Source organism: Amphiprion ocellaris, chromosome 5, assembly GCF_022539595.1.
Source record: "Amphiprion ocellaris isolate individual 3 ecotype Okinawa chromosome 5, ASM2253959v1, whole genome shotgun sequence".
Taxonomy (NCBI): domain Eukaryota; kingdom Metazoa; phylum Chordata; class Actinopteri; family Pomacentridae; genus Amphiprion; species Amphiprion ocellaris.
The window spans coordinates 31,625,176-31,648,007 of NC_072770.1; the positions used below are offsets into that span (position 1 = coordinate 31,625,176).

Below are 22,832 nucleotides of genomic sequence, written 5' to 3' on the forward strand. Positions count from 1 at the left end.
CAACATAAAAGAGCATAGCATGATATAATAACCAAGAGTATGTTGACGGGTTCTTTATAGACGGATTTCTGCTGCCTTTTAAAGGAGTTCTTGAACGCTACAATTTGCAACTCATCTCCAAACCTGGAGGCTCCATTTTCACAAATTTCTTTTCTCGCCCTCGTTTGTCCTTTAGTACTTCATCTGCCTTCTCTCTTATCTAATTCGCTCTCTCACCCTGTCTCGCTCTGCTTCAGTGAAGTACATCAAGGAGATGTCTGCCTTCTTTAAAAGCTCCGGGTCCCCCGGAGCAGCCCTCCCATGGGAGTCTCCCCCTTCGACACCACAGAGAGTCCCTGAATGCTCCCCTCCTGAGTTTAAGGAGCCCCGCAGCATCCCCCTGAAGATGTGCCAGGTGTCACGAAAACAGTGCCCCCCAGACACAGAAAACAGGTACTACATGGTAAATGTTTGCTGCTTCATGAAAATAAAAAATTGGATTCAGTTCATACAGCTCTCGGGGAAAAAAAACTGGTTCCTATCTGAAAATAGCAAAACGGCTGTGAAAGATTACTGTAAAACGGACGCCTTATCACGGCCTGCTCACATATTCTCTTTAGTATCTGAAACTTACTGTTACCCCTCAAGCTCTACTCTCTTTGCCAATTGCGTTTCAGTTCTCTAACTCTGACCTTTTTCCGTCTCCATCTTGCTTCTCTCTCTCTCTTCCTCTCATCTCATTTGCCAGGTATTTTGAGGTGGTTTCATCCAACAGAAAGAACTCTGTGTTCCTCCGGGCAAAAGACCCTGCCATGGCCCAGTCCTGGTACAATGCCATCCAGGCTGGTGCTGCCAACCTTTTACCACGAGTGAAGGAGGCGTTGAAGAGCATGCAGTCTGGCATGGAGGTCAAACATCTGGGCTGGATTACAGAGCAGGTATGGAAGAATGCAAATGTACCTGGTGAAAACTGCATGAACTCCACTACAGTATTCTTTGTTTTCTTTGTTGTAACAATGTTTTTAATAATTTAATGATGCTCTTATTTGCTCTTCTACGTTACACGCTTTTGTGCTTTTGCATTAGGTCTTGCTGGGACAGTTTTCCACTCAGGGAAATCTTAAAAGCACATTCATATATACCATGTATGCATGTAAACTACCTAATCCCAGGCTTTATACTAGGCCTAGCTGATATCCACTGGCATTTGCTATTTACAGTGGACACATTTTTAAAATTACCCTTGAAGCTGCTTCTCCAAATGGCCCTCCTTAGTGGTTTGCCTAAATGCATTTTGCAGCTTTAATGCTCTGAAACCCAAAACCTGCCAGCAGCTTTTAAAGGCATGTTTTCTTTAACTTACTGTCAGAATTACATGTAATTGACAAATATGCAGTTACTTTCTGGTGGAAAAGAAAACTGATTAACAATTTAAGTAATAGAATCTATAGTGTGTAGAGCTCCCATGTTTTTCCAGTATCAGTAACAGATGTGGGCATCTGGAAAAATGCTGGTAATTCCGTTTTTATTTTATTTTATTTTTTTAACAAATCCACAGTGAGTGCAAGTACAATGGGAGCAAAAAATGCCTGGAAACTGCTTGGGGGCTCAGATGATTACACCATCACTTTTTTGGAGCTATTTTTTAAAACACTAGTTGCAAGACAAAATTCTTACAAAGTGTGGGGCAGCTATTTTTTTCCCTTCTAGACCAATTAAAGTATGTGAAAAAGAGAAAGAAAACCAGGAAGAGCATCATTTGTAATTGTAATTATGAGCACATATTTTGTGTTTGCATAACTAATCGTGTACATAAAAACAACCATCGTTACTGTAAATCAAATACATTGCAGATATTCTTAACCTATAGGAGCTTCTACATTTTACACTAAAAACCATGACCCTAAACACGGAAATGCCAAAGAATTTCACATGCACAAAAAGAAGGTAACCTGTATTTTAGAAGCTCTAAAATGGAAGCGGTGAAACTGACCCGCATCATAAGAGGTGATATAAATGATTTGTTAAATGCTGATATGAGTGTCCATGTTTGTAGGTGTCTCATGGCCCAGAGAAACCTGTACTGGCTGTGCTGACTGACAGGGATCTGCTCCTGTATCCTTCCTTGCCTGAAAGCAAAGAAAGCCTCAGCAGCCCCACCAAGAGTCACCCACTCATCACCACAAGGTTCACATGCACAAATGCCCGCATATATACACAAACACCACACACTCCATATTATGTTCTTGTTTTTCTCTTCCTCTTTCTCTTCCTTTTTATATAAATACGCTCACATAACGTAACACATACTTATCGAGTTTCATAAGCCGAACAGATCTGTCCTCCACCCCAGTTTACAGTTAGCATTTATTTCCCTGGCTTGCACATACTCACTCTTTCCATAACTGGACTGTTGGACATTTTGCCACAAAGCATCACATTCAATTGGAAAAAATTAGTGGAAACAGAATCTATGAGTCATGTGTTTTTCTTCCTTTCTCTCTCTTGCGTATTTAGGATCTCACTTTCCACTCCAGTACCAGTTTCTCTGTAACATAATTCACTCATGGTTGCATTGTTTGTCTATTAGTTTTAATTATCTTTCTTATCTTTATTCTTCTCATGCTCCTCCCCTCCAGACTGGTCCACTCTGGCCCAGGAAAAAGCTCCCCTCTCCTGGACTCTGAGCTATCCTTTGGGCTGCGTTCAGGCACCAAGCAGGGCGTGGAGACTCATGTGTTCAGGGTGGATTCTGCTAAGGAGCTGTCCACCTGGACTCATCTGCTGGTGGAGGGTTGCCACAATGCCGCTGAGCTCATCAAGGAGGTCACCACGGGTACACAGATTCTTTGACCTCAGTTAATATTCTCATGCTTGCTGCACAGTTTCTCTAACTTGGAATAGAAAATTCAGATATTTCTGTGAACTTTCATAGGTCCAAAGGAATTAAAATCATTTAGTCATCTCTAAGTGTGAGTCTAACCAGAGTATGACACCAACAGGGTTCAAGATCTGGTTCCCACTGGGATCACCTTTAATACAAATGTGAACTATATGTCTCTTGCATGGTAAATGCCGCATGATGATGAATATGTCAGTTGTAGATTGTAGTACATAAGAATGACGTTTGCTAAGGTATCTGTGATGCTAACAAAAAGATGGAGTGTCTGCCTCTGCTAGCAGTCAAGAGCAAAGGCTTGCTAGTTACTGATTAGTTGCTCAGCTCATTTTTTAATTACAAACACATTTAAAGAGAAAGTGCCTTTACAGCGCAATGTTTTGACCAAGAAAAGGTCATGTAGACTCACCATTTTTCTTTCACTATCAGCTGGCATCACAAACAACATTCTAAATAGGAGTAAAAACAGAGAAACTTAAAATATAACACTGCTATCAGTTTAAGATTGATTGATGAGGTCTTTTACATTCATGCATGACGAGTTAATCTAATTTATTGTTTTTGATGCTGCCAAAATTGGTTGTAAGAGCAACTCAGGACAACATGCCTCTTGTTCAATCTGCCAAGAGTCAAAATAGCTGATTGTATCAAACACTTCAGTCAAGTCTATGAATGTACCTCAAATCTATTTCACCCAAACAATTCCTGCTCGGGCACAAGACGTGCTTCTATTCAGTGGAGACTCACAAACATTTCAGTCCAAAACAGGGGCCCGTCTCACAAAGCAGGATTAGTATGATTTATTGTTCTTTACACAGTGATTCCAGGCACTCTGCTTCTCCGCAGAATGTCCCCAATCTCTGCAGATTTCTTCTGGTTGTATTTTTATAAAAGATTTCAATTGTGTTTAGTGTTTAGAAATGAAAGGTTTTTTTTATAACAGATTTTTAGGAAAAGATTGAATAGAGACAAAACGTTGTTCCTCTCAGCTATAGCTGTGTATATGCTGTCTTTTTCCATATCTACGCTGAGCAAAACTCCCTGCAGCTCTTCATACTTCAGCCCAGGATGCACTTTCTGCATATGGGAGTCCTACTTAATGAGAGGGGTACCACACCACATATAGAGCAGAGTAGTAATGTCATAACGCCCTCTGCTGGTAGCATGAGGTGGTACAAACACTTTTAGGCATAAACTGAAAATAGTATTTTAGACTTTAACATCAGATTTATGACAAGCATAAAAGGATAAAGGCTCAGTTGAACTAAGATTTGGATCCATCCTCTTTTTGTAACAATATGAATTATTTAAATTATACTATATCCTTTCAAAGCATTGAAATGTCCCATTCATAGGAGACTCCTGGAACTCTTAGCTGAGCTCAGTATAGACGTCACAACAAAATGGAAACCAAGACATCCAAATGCATTTGAGGTGACTTTAGTTAAGCACTGTAACCCCCCCTTTTTTTTTTACACTGGCAGCCTGCAGTTGGAACGGGAAAGAGTGCACCCTGGGAGTGCACATCGATGAGGGGTTCACGCTGTTCACAGAAGAAATGGGAGTCAGGAAAAGCATTCTGCTCCAGCAGCCCTTTGAGCGCCTCAGAATGTCATCAGATGATGGAGTTCGTATGATGTTTCTTGACTTTGGAGGCCCCGAGGCTGAGATTGTAAGTTCGACATATTAGTGTAGTTACAGTACAGTTAAATCATTACCACCACAGCTGTTATATTTAATACGTTAAGTATGGCAGTAAGACTAAATCTGTGGAAAAGTTTTGTCACAAAATGTATTGCAAGTGAATGAGGTCAATTCAAATTGTATCTATCTGTAACAATAGTAATGGTAATTGTCTGTATTCTGAGATGTGATCACAATATCTCTAGGATTTTGTATCTTTAAAATTTCCGTTTAAACGTATCACATTAATTTTACAAAATAATTTAAACGTGGTGTCCTTACTATTTTCAAATGCTTTCAAATGTATGTTTCAAACACTCCAATTTGCTCATATGTCATGAAGACAGTCAGTCAGAACCAACAGTTGAGCCTCCTCCATGACAAATGAAAGAACTCTACATGCTTGAGATGCAGATATGATGTTAAAATTCATATTTGGAAGTTCAGTGCATCCAAATTCTCTGGCTGTGGCAAATCATCATTCTGGTGTAATTACCCTTTAAATGTCTGTGGTTGGATACTGACTACTGACTTGTTTGTTCTGTATATGTTATGAATACTTGGGAATTGTCATCAGTATCCAAAGATGTTGACTTCTTTTTTCCCTTCTCCATTTTCTGTCCCTTTTCAGCAACTGGACCTCCATTGTTGCCCTAAGACCATAGTCTTCATCATCCACTCTTTCCTGTCTGCGAAGGTGAAGCGACTTGGCCTCCTGGCATGATAATGACCAACCATCCAGAGCATCATATTGGAATACTGAGTAAAACATACAGCCCAGAAGACTGAAACTCCAGATGATGGGGCCCAGGAAATCAAGCTGACTAGCCTTTTCTTTTCAGCCTTCCTTGGCCTCTAAAATTATCATCTGTGGTCAGGCACCCACTGGTCTTTCTAGTGGAATGGAGGGAAAATCGCAGCAATGATGGACATTTGTTGAACTTGTAGTTGTGAGGTAAAAAAGAGATTTTAGAAATGGCGCAAGTCAGTAGCCACTTAAGGGATCTGTCAGATCTGTCACAGTAGGTCATGACACACTATGATGGCTAACTGTATGACGACAGCCTGTATCTTAATGTTTCTAAGCTTGAAGTCCCAAACATTTTTTTTTTGTCCCATTGTTTAGTGTTATTTCATGAGTCATGACAGGCTTTTGTCATGAGCATCCTTTCATCTTTCAATCTTTGCTTTATGCGCTGTGAGCAGGCAACAAAAGTTTTTTTTCACAGATGTTCTGATTGATGTTGGGCAAACACTTTTAATAAAGGCAGCTCCGGTGGAGTGACAGGATGACGTGACTGATCACTACACGATCTATAGTCTGTACTGAACAATGTACAGAATACAACTATAATGATATGTTGTTTATGTGAACGGTTAAGTTGCCTTTACCCGGATTTTTTTATGTAAGAAGCTTTTCCAAATGCCAACTCAGATATATGTTTTATTTCATCTGAACAACTCATTTTGTCTTCTTCTGTCTCTCCTGATCCCTCATTTTAAACATATGCATAACCTGTGGCCTAACAAAGAGTTTAACAGAGTGTATTATAAGAGCCTTTTTTTAAAATGTTGTTTTAGTTTAACCATTAAATTAGATAAAATGGTCCAAACAAAAAGAGACCTACCTTCAGTCTCATTTAATTTCTGCCCATATGAAGTACAGAATCAGAGCTCTTTGTGTTCTTACCAACAAAGATTGTCACATTAGGGCAATATAGTTAGCTTAAAAAAGGCCAGTCCATTTAAGCTAGTTCTTCTGTCTGGATAAGTACTATACAGTACAAAGTGTTTTGTCTGAACTTCATCATTTAGTCAGCAGAGAGGACAAAAAGGCATCATGAAACTCCCCCGACATTACAATATGTTAGCGCAAATAATATATGAAAGATGTTAAGTTGTTTACATCATAAAGTGTTTGATCATTTACTTTTTTTTTGTTTGTTTGTGTTGACTGAACATCTACAATTTGGGGCCTTCTTTCTCTGTGAAACACTAAACAGACTTGTATTAATATATATTTCACAACTAAAGGTTGACTGCTTTCAAGAATAAAATGTGTTGTATATTCTTATTTAAACAAAAGGTGTGCCTTGCAGGGTTGTTTGTATATAAACATGTAATAAACTTTGTTAACTTTTATTGTTGATTTGCATGGCATTAATTCATACCACATAAATGCCACTCTGGATTATTATATCTTTCATTTGCCTTTTTGAAAACTGAGAAACATACAATTTTCACTTCATTTGCAAAGCACTTTATTTCGATGTGAATAAGATTTAGAAAATCATATTTAATTACTAGGTATTGCTTGTATGGACAAACCTGTTCACATTTCCTCTCAACTCTGCAGAAGTTTTCAGCATCTTTCAGCTTTTTGTTTTGATTTTCCAGCCTGCAATTGTTATGGTTGATCCTCACTGCAGTAATGGACTTATTTTAACATTAGATTTTATTTTATTTTTTTATAGTCAAATAAAAAGAAAGGGTCTACAAGAACTACAACTAGACGTGACGATTAGTGAAGATGGTGTAACAGCAAGTACAAGGACATTTTCCTCTCTCCCAGGAGTGAATGGAGGGATAAACAGCCAAAACAGAGTAAATATTGCACTTAGATTCATCAGGTAACCAGAAACACGACCACAGATTAATGCTAATACTGTTATATGTCTCCTGGATGTGTAAATAAGCAATTGCTTCCAAGCACTTTAGTCAGAGCAACCATATTAGGTTAATGTGTTTTCAGCCTTATCCACAGCATCCATCTATCTCTCTAAATAGCTCTTAAACCAAAGTCCTTTAAGTCAGTCCTAATGCACTTCATATATTTAGCTGCGAGTTTTATATCTCATGGCCCGTAATGAGCCGTTCCACTGAGCTGCTTCTGACAGCAGATCGAGCCTTCATGCTGTCTTTATTTAACAGTCCCAGCTGGTGGTCTGACAGTTTTATTAAGTCCAGACAGATCTGTAGAGAGGAAAGAGCAAAGATGATGATGATGAGATGCTTAAGTCAGCAGGGTGCGCGATGGAGACAGTTAGGCCTGCTGCTAGCCATTGTAAAAGGAGCAAGCAAACAGTCCGCTCTCATATGCTTTTACTGCCATGAGGCAGCGTTATCAGTGAGGCGCAGATGCTGCTTGTTACTATATAAAGTGTCAGCCTGTGTGTGTGTGTGTGTGCATGCGCTTTTTAAACGCGTGAATTTGCATGTGCGTGTGCCTGAACAACAAATGGAAGCGGGAGAGTGTGGTAATAACAAACTGCGAGTTGTATATCAAATCAGAATGGACTGTTCACATTTGATCATATCTTCTCCCTCCTTTCTCCCCCTCCCTCCCCATTCAGGTCTCACCCCTCTTGTTGAGACGTTACCACGGCAACGGCAGGGAGCTCTCAGTTTGGCTGCGTCCATCTCTTCCACTGAACTGTGGTTTTGCTGCTGAAATTGCCAATCAGCCTCTCAGATCCTGCTGGAGAGGAGGAGATTGTGTGAATATATTTTGATTAACAAAAATGGAAGGGCACTTTGGAGGGAGAGGAATGGGGTGGAGAGGGTGGTGGTGGGTTGTCAGAAAATATGATGCTAGTAAGGGAAGAGGCTGAGAGGAAATGTTGCACTACACAGAACGCACTCCCAACAATCCCTTCTTTTGTGTTGAGGTCTGGAAAGCAAACATCATTTCATGCAAAGAGAAGTCTCTCAAGTCTCTAAACAAGATTGGCAAAACTCCTATCCAGTCAGACATGAGGGTCTTTGTGTGAATTTTTATAATAAACAAAAATATTATACATAAGCCGCTGTCTCTTTAGATCCACGCTGTTCAAAGCATGGATACTCTATAATATTTAAAGGCCTTCCTTTGGCATTTTTGCAAGGTTTTAGTTTGTATTTCAAATCCCGTGCTTTATTGCAACACTTTAATAATGTTGTAGACGTAAAGATTTCCGGTGTCTCGTATTATCCATGGAATCTTAAAACATCATGATCTCTGCAGCATTCTGTCTCAGTGCAGATGCTTTGGATCAACTACATTATGATGCAACTACAATAAATTATGATCTATAGCTAGGAAGTCAACATATATATTTTCATCAACCATTCTGAAAAAAAAATTGGACCCCATTCTTTTTGGAGGAATGGGAAAACTCTCACAACTGTAAAAACAACCAAAACAAACATGTTTGACAAAATGCTTGGCATAAAATGCCAGTAAAAATTAATGGGATTAAATCCTTAAGAAATTACTGATGTTGTCCAACTATGTTTGTCAATTTCTAGTGCTACATAAAACCTAAGACTTCAATATTCAAGAAATCCCATTTGTGGATTCCTGGCACAATTTCCTGCTCTACTATCTCAAATACACCATTATTATTTTAAAAATGTAAAATCCCTGCATTCTGGCTCCTTGTATTCAATAAAAAAAGTTAATGTCCTAATGCTTTATGGCCACAGTAAAAGTTGTATGTGAGTTTCTTCACATTCTTTTCACAATTTTAAGTATTTAAATTGTGTTACATTTTCATTCGTTCTTTTTAATTTTTAATAAGTTGTATTGCATTTGGAGTAGATATTGTCAAATAGTGTTTATTTGAATGGAGAGACATTGCAGTGGATATGCTACTTTCAAATGATAAAATTTAAATCCTCTAAATAATTCTCCAGGTTACAACTTGGACTGGGCACAGGCCCAATTGGTCCATTTGGGATCATTTTTAAACTTTATTGCTCCATTAGAGCTTTAACAGATGAGTATTACCTTTGTACTATGACCAGCTACAATTTACTGCTAACATCACAGGAACGGATTTCAAAATGCATACCCAGGAGGTTCTAAAATCCAAACGATTTATTGCACAATTAGGCACAGTAATCAGGCAGCGGTATCTAAATCGCATGTAGCAGAATGAGTGCGGCATCCTCTTTGGATTGGCTGTGTTATGCTCCTGTGACATAATGACCGTGACTTGCTTTGACCAAACACGGAAGGAGGACACATTATAAAGCTGGGCAAGGACGAATCACCGTTCTCTTGCTGCGACGTCAGAGGGGTACGCCCCGCCCCGCTTCCCTCACTTCCTGTTTACCGTTGCCAGCAGGTAAGGTAGCGGTTTCTGCATTGTTTGCGCTTTGTTTAAGGCTGTGTTCATTTGTAGTGGTTATAGTAGCAATTTATTTTTATAGTCACTGTTGGGTGTCTATAGCCGGAGAGCTGAGCCGCTCGCCGGCTGCTGTATGTCCAGTTCGAGCCGTGAGCCGCTCGTGAGCCGTTACTGGTAGATTCTCTTTGCTTGCTATCCCGTAATGTGTTTATGTTGCATATGTGTAACAGCTTTTCATTTTGGGATGTTACCGTGGCTGCCGGTTGCTCCCTGTTCCCTCGTGGTGGACAGATTTTGCTGATTGGCGTGGCCGCTGTTTGTCTGGAGCTGTGTTGGCTACACTAGGTCACAAACGCAGGATACGTTGCTGCTTTGCCTCCGTGGGTTTGTCTCGCAGACGTGGGTCTGCGTTGCCGACGCTTGCCGGTCGGTTTTGTCTTCTTTCAGTCTGTTTTGTGTTTCTGTGTTGGTTTGCTTCCAGCTTGCCTCGGTGGCCGTTGACCAACCGTTGTACATGCTGCTTATTTTAACGTTCAGAGTGCATGTGTGAAAACAGGGTTTGATTTTTCTTCCTTTTCTCCTTGTGTTTTTTAGTATGTACTGCAGTCACGTGGCCATTTGTCTCTGTAAGGTATTTTCTTTGTCTGATTTTATGATTTGTTTGTCACGTGACTGCACCTGATTAGTCGTTTTATATTATCAGTGGATTTTGTTTAAGTATAAGCTGGTGTTTATTCATCAGTCCTTTAATTGAATGCTTCAGTTTTGATACACTTGTGGTTTTTTGTTGTTATGTTAAGTAGTTTTCTTAAGTGCTTGTAATTATTTTGTTAATTGATTTATGGAACCCGGTTAATGACTGTTCCCTTCCCTTTGTGATTTGCAGAAGCTGTGGGCCTCCGGTGGTGGGGACTGGTGTCTTCAGGTGGTGGGAACCCCTTCCTGTGTGGCCTGCTGCTCATCCCCTGGTTGTTTTTTTTTTTTTTGTTTGTTTGTTTGGTTTTTTGTTATTTCCTCACTCAGGTGTGTGTGCATGTTAACGTGTGAGTGGGGTGATTTCTCCTGCGCTCCCTTGTGATGCCTGTTGGTCCAAACCTCCACCAGAGAGCCCCCAGCTCTGATTAGTCCCCAACCCTTCCTTTAACAATCCTGTGTGAATGGTTGCTTTTAAAAATTGGTTCTAAAATGAGTATTTTTGATATTAAATAAAATTGGTATCTTTTCGGCTTCACTGGAATCATGTCTCTTGCCTCATCAGTGGAACGAACCTGAATTGCCTTCTCGTTAGTAGTGGTTATAATTCCCTGGGTGAAAGTCCCAGGGTGGCGTTGTTTGGCCGGTGTCTACATTCAGTAGTTGTAGCACGCTAGTTTATCCCCGAACCCTCCGCTCACCGCACACAGGTAACACTAGAGAGATCACAAAGAGAAACAGCAGGGCAGGTAATCACATTAGAAAGCAGACAAAGACCAGGGAGTGCAAACATATGCAACGAGTGTGAGTACAACAGGAACTGTCCTATTAAAACAGGAACCAAGAGCACAAAAGCAGGAGCTGGACACAACAGTACAGCCCCCCTAGGGTCGGCACCTGACAGCCCTGGATCCTCAGGATGAAGTCAGTGAAATCTTAAGATGAGTTCAGGGTCCAGAGTGTTGCTGATGGAAACCTGTGTCCTTTAAGGCTTTAGCCCTCCCAGTCCGCCAGGTACCGGTAACCACGTCTTCGGCAATGAATGGCCGAAAGCTTTCTGACTGTGTAGGCTGGTCCGCCACTAATGAGTTGGGGTAAAGGAGGAGTGGCTGGCCCCAAATGGCTTTCCCTGGAAGGCTTGACCAAGCTGACATGGAACACAGAGTGGATCTAGTGAATTTCAGGTAAAGGGTCCAACAAAATGAGGGGGTCAACTTACTAGACTTGGCGCAAAGGAGGTCCTGTCTGGCCAGCCACAGCTTGTCGCCCGCCTTGTATTGGGAGATAACAGACATGGTGGTTTGCCACCTGAGCACCATTTCTGAGGAGGATCTGTCAGGTGTGGGTCCAGGTGCAACTACAACACCTTGTTAGGACAGAGAAAAAATGTACTTGGTAGCCATAGGTGCACTGGAAGGATGAGAAGTTGGTGGAGGAGCAGGGCAGGGTATTTGGGGGTATATTCAACCCAGATGAGCCGTTGACTCCAGGAGGTGGGGTCACGGGGGGCCAGGCAGCAGAGGCTGCAGAAGCATTGGACTGGGGATGACATCCAGACGACAAGCTTGTGGACACCCTCAACAGTGAGCAGAACTTGGGTGTAGAGTCAGACACCACATCCCTCGGGAGTCTGTGCAGTCTGAACACATGAGAAAGAATGATCTCTGCCATCTCTTTGGCAGACATTAGTGAAAGGAGCAAAATGCACCACCTTGGAGACTTGACCCACAAGCATGAGCAAGGTGGTGTTACCTTCTGACCCTGGGAGATCACTGGCGAGGTCCAGGGAGATCTTTGACCGGGGGACGTGAGGAACTGAAAGTGGGTGGAGCTGTCAGGCACAGGGGTGTTGGAAAGTCTTATTCTGGGTAAAGACAGGGCATGAAGCCATGTACTCCCTGCTTCCTTCTTCATGGATAACCACCAGAAGGGTTGTTACCCCATGAACAGTGTTCTCTTGATGTCACGCTGACAGTAGAGAACAGAGAAGTGAGCAACCTTTAAACGAAGGTTGGAGGGAACAAACAGCCGATTTAGAGGGCACCAGGCCGGCACATTAATATCAGCGACGGCCTATTTGACCCTTTTCTCTACCTCCCACTTGACCGTACCCATGAGAAAGGAGGTTGGCAGAATGGAAACAAAGACTTCAGTAGTGTCATCTGGGTCAAAAATGCGGGACAGACCATCAGGCTTACCATTCTTAGAAGCAGGACAATAGAAAATTGTGAAGTTAAATTGTTTAATAATGGCCTGTCTGCAATTGAACCTTCTGGGCTGTGTGAAGGCAGCAGCACTGAGTGACAAGAATGGTGAGAAGGTCTGTTACAGAGGATTCACTGGACCTGAGTGTCTCTGGTGACAAGGTGATGAATACAGCCGTTTGTTGATCTTAGCAACCAGGATAATCGGGGATCCAAGTCGGCAGGCAAGTTGTGAGGAGCTAACTGATCCTTCATGACAGCTAAGAGTCAATGCAGAAAAGTATTGAAAAGTCCCAACTGGTTCCAGCTGCTCTCTGTGGGTAGCATCTGCTGAAGTCACTCACATCATCCTGGTCTTTGTATTTGCCCTGTTGGAGACCCACCAGAGCTTTGACTGTTTCTCTGCCAATAGCAATAAACTGGAAGATTTTGGTTAGCATCTGAGTGAAGAGAGAGAGCTACTTACTAAGGACTTCCTGCTCCACACTGCTGTAGCCGAAGCAAGGCCAGAGGGGTGAGAGATGATACAGGCCATTTTGGCTCAGTCGGTATGACAAGCTGAGCAGTTCAAGCTCAAAGTGGAGTTCAGACTGGGTGATGAAAGTCTTGCAGTCTTCTGAACCGCAAAATAAACCCTCTCTGGGCCGGTGAGGCATGGAGCAGACAGAGAGGAGGAAGTGTAACTGGTGTAGGAGAAACAGCGGAAGTGGAAGGCAGACTTTCAGCAGCAGAGAGGACAGGAGAGAGTGTGGAAGATGACACAAAGAGTCTTTGCATTTGACTGGCCAGAAGGTTGTCTGCTCACTCACAGCAGAGAAGAAGCTTTCATGTTGGTCTCCCGTGTTCTTATGTCCGAGCCTCAGTTTCTCTTCCATGGGGTGAATGTGTTGTCCTTGGGCTTTAAAGGCAGCACAAACAGGATCTGAGTCTGCCGAGTCCATATTTGTGACCAGTTCCTACCATCACAAGAGTACAAACAGGAATAGACTGAAAAACATACAACTCAGGAGGCTCACTAAGATACAAAGATTTATTGCACAATATAGCACAATAATCAGGCAGAGGTATCTACATCTCAAAAACAAGCTGGGTCGCCAAAAACAGGTTAGGTCACAAAACACGAGAGCACTAGACAAGCTAGCAAGTAACATGAAGAAAGGGGTGAGTATAAATACAGAGGAGACAATCATACATGGGTGGAGCACATTAGGGCGGGGCAGGAAATCATACAGGCAGGAAAGCAGACAACAGCTGGGGAGGGTAAAGACGCCTGCAATGAAATAAGGATGAGTACAACTTACTGCAGAAAATATCAAAATAAAACAAAAAGCACACCGATCAGGCACATTATGACCACTGACAGGTGAAATGAATAACACTGATTATCTTGTTATAATGCAATGTTCTGCTGGGAAACCATGAGTCCTGACATTCTTGTCGATGTTTGACGTGTACCACCATTGCAGGTCAAGCAACCCCCAACCCTCAATCCCCCAACCCCCATGGTAACAGCAGTCATTGATGCCATTTGCCACTCTTAGCAGGATAAAGGACCCTGACACACCGCAAAAACTGCTCAGGAGTGGCCCGAGGAACACGACAAAGCAAAGGTGTTCATCAGGGTTCCACACTCCCCCGATCCAAATCTTATTGAGTATCCAGGATAAGCCTGATCTAGGTAGGTCCCATCCTGCAACCCACAGAATTCCCTGCCACCATCCAGGACATCCCCAGAGGTCCTGTGTCCATGCCCCACTGGGTCAGAGGAGTTTTAGTAGCATAAAGGAGACCAACACAATATTAGGCAGGTGGTCATAATATGCCTGATCGGTCTAAGTAGCGCATGTCTGAAGAATGGGAGATGGGCATGACAGGTGATGTTTATTTATGCAATTTCTTACTTATTATGATGCGTAAAGCAATGATCAACACGATCACTATTAACATCCCCGCAGTCATCAGTACAGTGAATCTTTTATTTCAGATTCTGGAATGTTTGGTGATCTTAAACGTGAGCTTTTATTGATTAAACTAACCAACAGCACATGCGGTGAGCAAATGAGCTCCACCTCAGACAGGTACACTATAACAGACTGCGACTGCAAATATATCAAAAACAGAAATCTCATAGTGGAAATTATAAGATTATATAACTCTAAGGACATTCTGTACAGTAAAATTTTCTGCTAATTCTTGTAATAAAATCTTAGATGCAAGACTTTTTCTCGTAAGGTTTTTTTTAATTACTCACATATCTCTTATCTGCGTTGTGTTTTTGTATTTAGTTTTATGCCACTGAGTTAGAATGGTGCAAGCACATAAAACAATACAACAAAAATGAAAAAGACAGACAAAACTAAGAAAATACATCTTGCCATTTTACAAATCACAGCAACTTGACAGTTATTGTACACTAACTAGCTCAATCGTATATTTCCAGATTTACATACAGGGTTTAGCTCAGATTAACATTTTTTAACAGCAGTTTAGTTTCCTTAGGAATGTGTGCAAATGCACCTGGCATTTTTAAGCAAAGAATGTGATTGCTGACACCCAGTGTAAATAAATATATGACCTATGCAGGGGTGTCCATCTTCAATTAAGAATCTGCTTAGCTGCAGCCAGTCCAGAAAAAAAAAAACTTCTGGTATTTTAGCAGGAACTTAATAATGCCCAAGTAAATAAAGTTCCTGCAGCACTGCAGGCTTCTGCACTTTGCTTGTATTATCTGAATGGCAGACAGGTGGCAGTAGAGTATAAAGTGATGAGAGGGAAGATTCAGTGCGAATGACTTTAATGAATCTTCAGAGACAGTAGGGGTCTCTGTCTCTCCATAGAAAAGAATCACAAAGAGCGCTGGTGTTCAGAGGTTTAAAGAGAGAGAGAGAGAGAGAGCATTTAAGCTTTGATTGGTCCTGACCAAATTCAGAACAGGACATCCCACAATATTCAATACTCATCCCCCCCACCCCCACCCCAAAAACACAAAAGGACTAGAGAGAGGAAAGAGGACAAGAGATTAATACTAAGGCTCAAGCAGAGCAATTCATATTCCAATTGGAGGAGCATGTTATCTATTTTCTCACACTCGTTCATTGTGCTTTTCTTCCTGAGAGGCATTCGAATCAAAGCAGGATTCAACAGGAATCAAATAGGACTTTCAAGGAACTGAACAATGGCGACAACATTTAGTATAACTGGAACATTTCGACCCTGCACAGAATCCAAAGGAAGCAACTGTGCAATCACTTTCACATCAACTCCTCAATAGCCATGTCAAATATGTACAGAGGGATGGGGTGAGGCTAACGCTGAATCCTGTGTCATTGGAAAGTCATTCATCCAAGCTTAATCAATCTAGGTTGTTTGATTCAATTCAAACTGCCTCCCAGGCAGAAGAAGAGAGGAAGAGAAAAGCAGAAAATGAGAGCAGAGCTGAGCTGACTCTTTCTAACTTTGACAAGGCTTCTCACCATCTCTTGTCTGCTTCATTTCCTCCCCTTCTCCTTCTTTCTCTCTATCTTTTCCTCATCCTCCTCCTAGAGGCAGGAATTATAGGTACTCATTTCATGCTAAGGCATACCTCGAATTTCTTCTTTTTCTCAGTCACCAGTATTTTTTTTAATATTGTTATTACTACTGTATGTCTTAAAGACCAGGTTAGGGTTATTAAATATGCCAAAGCGAATTGTATTTTCGCTCAAGTAAGCTCCTTGGAAATATTCCATCAGGGCACCCTTTTATTCTTTCCAAATGTAGTTATGAATTTTAAAGTAGACTTGTATTACTGGAGGAGAGAGGTGTGTGATCAGAATACTGAACAAAGCCCAGATTGGACTTCCTTGTTCTTGGAACATTGAAAGGGAGACTGTAGGTGTCAACAGGAGAGGTATAAAAAAAAAAAAAAAAAAAAAAAAGTAATAAAATAAAGAGAGGGAGAGAGAATAGTGGTTAATATCAGCTGATGACAAGCATATTTCAGTTTTTTTCCTTTATTTGAGGCAATGAAAATTGACCACATTGCTTTCAGAAAGGTGCGAAAGCAAAGCATTGCACAGTATGAGCGTGTAAATACAATGGCTGATGAGGAAATGGCAATAAACTTTTAAATGCCTTTGTTTTAGTAGTAATATCATCGTATAGACATTCAGATCCAGCAACACCAGCCCCCCCAAACACCCTTCCCCATCCTGCCTTCATTTCATTTTTTGGTATTCATGAGCATATGTTCCTGTGTGAAGTCCCCTGTCAATAAATATGCACAGTCTTAATTGTTCCCATCGTAATTAGACTGCAGTTCTGTTCTTTTTGGCTCAGGTGTATGTTAAAGCTCTTTCTTTTGTCTGTGGTTTGGCACCTCTGATGATTTCCATGACAATCATTTGAGTGAGCGAGGAAGTGAGAAAAGGGGAAAGAGAGGGAGAATGAGAGAGAGACTGAGAGAGAGAGAGAGGAGGTGAGAAACAGTTGCTGGAATAAAGCCCCATCTCAATCTGAATAGCTTATTAATAGAGCTGGTCCCAGGCAAACAGATGACAGCTGCCAAAAACAAACACAGAAATCACAGAAATGAAAACCCTAATTCAATTAGGTGGGAAGCATTCCTCACTGCAGCAGTTACTGAGCAGTTTCCATTAATTTGATAATCCATTTTTCAAAAGAAATGCATTCAAAAGTGTCTTTTCCAGAATGTTCTCCTGTGTTTATTATCTAAGGCTGACAAGCAGAAAAAGGAGAGGCCGCGAGCTGCATGTATGTGGGTGTGAGAAGAAAACAGGATTTAAGTCATTACTGGCTCACGGTTAACAAATGCAATTAAAGTCACTAATGATTGATTAAATTGTGGTGTTTCTAATATGAATTTATGGTTCAGGTTGATGTAGTCCACTGGATGAGTGAATCAGGTTGTAGGCTGCTCACATATGGACATATTGCCTTTTTATAGCTGCAGCAACAGGAGAATACTAGAAAATGGATAGAAAACTCAATCCATTCTGAAGGTTGTGGATTATTCTTATCCATTTCCATCAAATCACCTTTTGTTTTTCTGTCCACAATAGTACTTGATAGATCTAAACAGGTAGGAAACTATAGAAAACTGCAGAACCTTTCCTTTGTAGCTATGCTTAAGACTAAAAGGATGGCAACGGACTGTCACCCATTTTTATTAGGATTGTAATATCGTAACAGCTATTGGATGGATTGTTATACAATTGACATTCATGGTCTCCAGAGGATGAATACGATTGACTTTGCATAACTTTAAAACCTAATTTCAAAAAGCACTTGACGTATTCAGTAAATATAGAAATTTGTCCACAGGTTAACACTGTATGCTGATGATGGTCATGTTTACTTTCTGGAATGTCGGACATCCATAGTGAAACAATTAGACATACTTGCGTGGCAAAAGGACACAAGTAACAAATGTGTTTCAACCGGTACACACTGATGGAAAAGCAGCTGCTGCCTGGATTAATCTGTTTTGGGAAAAACTTTCTTCTTTCATTAAGAAAGCACTTTGCATCACTTTGCAGCGGGCTTTGCATCCTGGGTCGAGCACGTGCTTAGTTTGAGGCAATTAAAGCCCTTTCATCAATGCTAGGAGAAGATTGCTGTGTTGTTAAATGTAAACACATCCTGTCTCTCCACTATTTCATCATGTTCCACATTTTCAATAACTGAACCTTTCTCCAAGTGCTCTTATTGCCTAAACTTAACCACAGTTGGAAAAATAAATTAGTTATCACTGAATATTTTGCATTGATTTCAGAATGAACATTTTGTGACTTGAAGAAGTTAGTGATTTGTTCATTTTGAGAAAAAGAGGGTAACAAAAGGTTAATTTCACCCAAAATGCCTGAAAACTGAGTAGAATTTTAGTTTCGGTGTCTCTGCAAATCTTCCCAATCTGATCCATCTGACTTTTCTCATACTCAGGTGCAGTCAGGGCCATTTGTAGCTTTTTTGGGGCCCAATGCAAACTCCTCATCCTATTTCAAGCACTCATGAATACACACTAAATTTGATTCACATTCCATATACATATATGAAAGCAAATGCTACAGTTTTGTTTTTGTTTTTGTTTTTTTTTTACAAAAAACTTAAACATAGGGAAAGTAGATGCATTGGTAACTTTAACATCTAAACAAACATGAAAATGATCAAAACATGAGTAATAAAATAGCGTATATTAAACACAGTTATAAGCAGCACAGTGAAACTGTTGCTTTCCCTGACTAAGCTCTGACCAACTATCCTTAGGGAAACGTCTTTGAACACAACAACATGCCTGGTGCTGTGAAAAGGGGGCTGAGTGAGACTGAAAAAAAAAGGCATGGAGAGTGTGGGAAAAACAATCATTGGCCCAAGTGGGGATCAAACCCACAACTTCACTGTTCGTAACATCTTGCTCTGGTCAACTGAGCCAATGAGCCATTGCTATGAAACCACTCCCATAACAGACTTATATGTAGGGGACAGAGACAATTGTTACACACTGCGACAGTCCTGAGACCCATAATTACCAAGAGTGTCAATTTATATTCAAGGAGGAAAAAAATACGTTGCACAACAGGACCCCTTGGTGGTCAAGGGGCTCTGTGAACATGGGTAATCTGGATATACGAAGAAGTGGCTCTGGGTGGTCAGCTTCAACAGCTGGTGCCCATCTCCATGGCAAGTTAGCTCATCCTTGAGAAAATAATTCTTGTAGATTTAAAGAACGGATGAGTAAAATTCAAAAAAAATTTAATTCAAGGAGAACACATTTATTTGTAACACTCACGTGGTCATTATGTGGTCTTAGAGTTCTGCGTGAATGATTAAGTTCTGGATAATTTTTTTTTAATTGAATCCCAAGTTAGAATTCAGCCTGCATTTTTCACCTGCCTTGAGCCTTTTAAGTCAATTTCTTTAAAACCAGGGAGACTGATTGAAAACGCTTTAGAGTGATAGAAAGTATCATTCCTTGGAAGAGATACAGAGAGGGATAAAACTAAAGAAAGAGAAAGGAAAACATTGTGGTGTATTTGATTCTAATGGATGCAGATGCACCTGACAAAAATAAGTGTCCCTTGGGAAGAAAGAAGAAGTTTGTCGCGCAGACATAAATAGAAAGTGAGAGGGTTTAAAGATAGAGCGATATATTGGATTTGAAATATGAAAATTGCAATCATGCACAAAGCAGTCTGGATTCTGCAGGTACATAAACAATGTAATTGGTGAAAGAGGAAAACTACTTGAGCATATCATACCATGTGTCAGACAAAATGGAGCTCACAGTGACTTAACAAGACAATCTGAATTGTCCTCGTTTTAACTTGCTTTGAGCTTATGCTCAAGCGAACCACACAGAATTCACATTTGTCATCTTTTACTGAGAAATTATTGAAAATGTGACAATTTTCTGAGATAAAGAGATGCAGTAGAAACCCTGGCTCTAGCTTGGCTGTGTGATTTTGTTTATCAGGAGGTAAAAACCTAAGAAACGTGGCCACATGTAACAAACTTTTGCATTAACAAATACAAAAGAAGAGATTTACAGCCATCAACTCAGTCACCAAGTATGCGTCCCCATAAAGGTGAAGGTGCTTTACTTTGGAAAACATAGACAAAAAGCCTTTTAAAATCATTGCCAGAGAAACTGTCTGCCAACTTAAAAGTGCGTCATGTAGCATTTAACAGCAGCTAGCATCTCTAAAGCTCAGGTTCACCAAATATCAGAGAGATTTCCACTGACCTCATACGCATACTGACAGTGAAGCGAACAAAAATGACAAACTCACAAAAAAACAAGACAAAACACTGCTGTGTGGTTCCTTTGTTCGTACTTCCTGAGAGTTTCTGCTCTATTGCACAAGACTACTAGAGATTGTTGGTATTATGAGCCATGAACTGTACGCTGCCCTCATAGAAACTTGGCAAAAAGCGTGCTTTATTAGCGAAGTAGTCATATCTGAACCACATTTGATGGTATGATGTTCTTTTTTGTATGCTGTTGAATGGAGAATGTGCTCTGCTATAGGAAGACATATCACTCTTTTTTGGCCGTGTGGCAAACAGCATGAGAAAAATGCAATACTTCCCTGCGAAAAGGACTCAGCTACAAAAACTCATTTTTTTTTCCTGTACTAGAAGTCACTGTATTTGTGGTCTGTTGTCCCTCTTCCTTAATTCACTGATACCATCTCATAATTCAGTTACTGAGTAGACAGAACATTTTCAAATAAGTACTTAATTTGTTTATTTTCCTATATGCTTTCTGGTGCATGATTGTGGAAGTGAATTAAGCGGTGGGTGCCACTGCGATGATAAAATAAAAGAGTGCGCCGCTAAAACGCATTGTGATGTTATGTTTACTGTATACTGGCAAAGCATGTCCCACAGCTTGGTTGCTATGGCGCTGATTTTAAGAACATGGACCTTTTTTGCCAACCAAATGCTAGAACTGACTATTATACAACATGCCAACATGTTGCTCTATATTCAGTTGAATCCTTTCCCGATCTCATCTTGAAGCTTATTTAAACAGCGTTAGATGCCATGTGCATGACAGAGCTGAATACCTAACTCACCGAGTAACTATATTGTATTTTCATAAAAAACCCCTTTAATCCCAAACATCTGGACCAGAACCTTATTACAATAACACAACTGTTTCTTTCTAACACTCTCTCCAGCATGCAATTATTGGAGGATCTAAGGTGCAGCATGTGTGGGCGATATTGCTCAAATAGAGCAGCTGTGGTGTTTAACAAACATCTAAAATGACTGTGTATGGCTGGTCCTTTTTTTTGCTGTGGCTCCAGTCTGAGGTGTTCCAGGCCATAAAGAGACCTGACTTTCACAGACGACTGCAGGGGTGATGAGAAAATAGTTATGTGTGCGGTTCTCAATCTGACTCATCTCCACTTCAAGTCAAGACTTAAGAAGTGCTGAGATGGAGAAATGTGGGGCTCTATTATTTTACCTCTTAGTCAGTGAACACTGCGGGTTCTCTACAGGGATGTGGATTCCTGTCCCATACAGCCCCCCTTCCCCCAGACAAATGACGGGGTAGAGAGGAGGCGACTTTACTTCTCATCAAACAAGCCTATCTTCCGGCCACCACTGGCTCAATGCACTCAACCACAGTTTTTTTTTTTTTTCACACATCCATAAAACTCAGAAGTGCCTTATCAGCTTTTGCGCATCACTTTCTCTTTCTAGTCAGACAAAAGAATCTGCGAGACAAGGACAGCTTCAGAAATATTCTTTTTTACAATCACAGTCAGAAATATCTAAATCTGCAATGACTTATTTTCGGCCACACAAGCAGCGAACACACTACTGACATAAGTTGATGCATCATGTAAATGCAAAGCAACATTAGCATTTTTAAAGCCATGCTTCTACGTGTCCATGATGTAGCTCTGCTTACAAAAACCTGTGGGACAAATTTGTTTCATAACCTACTAAATCCTCTATATTCGCCACTTTAAACACCATCTAGTTGCTAACTGTTACTGTGTGTCGTTTAGTGTTGGGGCGGTTAGTGTACGGTCGGTTTTTAAAGCTTTTTCACTGCTAAGTGCTTTGATATGAAACCAAAACAATGCTGCAGCCGGAAAACCAATATAATAAGGTGTAAGATGCTATAAAGCTAAGTCAAGCTGATGTGAACTGAGCTAAAGATATGTCATTATGAGTTACTATAAACCATTTAAATCTAGCATTATCAATGCTGTTAACATGTGGCAACATTAAAAAATGTGTAATTGGAAAAATATAACATAATATGCATTATACAATAACCTTATAAGGGTGGATTTGTACAGCAAAAATGCAAAGGACAGGGACATTCTAGAATAAACTTTGTTTTTTGTGTTTTTTAATGATGAGAATAATTGCCTATATATAGACTATCTTTCAAAAGTTTGGGGTCACCCACTTAATTTCATGTTTCACACTTTAATTCATGTTCTAACATAATTGCACAAGGGTTTTCTAATCATCAATTAGCCTTTCAACACCATTAGCTAACACAATGTAGCATTAGAACACAGGAGTGATGATTGCTGGAAATGTTCCTCTGTACCTCTATGGAGATATTCCATTAAAAATCAGCTGTTTCCAGCTAGAATAGTCATTTACCACATTAACAATGTCTACACTGTATTTCTGACTAATTTAATGTTATCTTCATTAAAAAAAACTGCTTTTCTTTCAAAAATAAGGACATTTCTAAGTGATCCAAAACTTTTGAACTGTTGTGTGTGTGTG

General features: G+C 40.5%; 1 protein-coding gene and 2 long non-coding RNA genes across 3 annotated transcripts in view; 2 read left to right on the forward strand and 1 right to left on the reverse strand.

Annotated features, from left to right (window-relative positions):
- snta1 (syntrophin, alpha 1) overlaps positions 1-6,703 on the forward strand; it is a 31,587-nt gene extending 24,884 nt beyond the window's left edge. The window contains exons 3-8 of the mRNA XM_055010925.1: positions 237-432; positions 728-917; positions 2,036-2,166; positions 2,619-2,815; positions 4,363-4,550; positions 5,193-6,703. Of these exons, the coding sequence (XP_054866900.1) occupies positions 237-432; positions 728-917; positions 2,036-2,166; positions 2,619-2,815; positions 4,363-4,550; positions 5,193-5,285 (995 nt within the window). The 3' untranslated portion in view covers positions 5,286-6,703. The remainder of the gene's footprint in view (positions 1-236; positions 433-727; positions 918-2,035; positions 2,167-2,618; positions 2,816-4,362; positions 4,551-5,192) is intronic.
- LOC118470716 (uncharacterized) lies at positions 5,657-10,042 on the reverse strand. The gene is made up of 3 exons (XR_004847852.2): positions 9,924-10,042; positions 7,922-8,039; positions 5,657-7,534 (listed from the first exon to the last, which is right to left on the reverse strand). It is a non-coding gene; the product is annotated as an uncharacterized LOC118470716 (long non-coding RNA).
- A 115-nt stretch (positions 10,043-10,157) lies between these two features.
- LOC118470715 (uncharacterized) lies at positions 10,158-10,909 on the forward strand. Its single transcript, XR_004847851.2, has 2 exons — positions 10,158-10,298; positions 10,559-10,909. It is a non-coding gene; the product is annotated as an uncharacterized LOC118470715 (long non-coding RNA).
- The last annotated feature ends 11,923 nt before the right edge of the window (positions 10,910-22,832 follow it).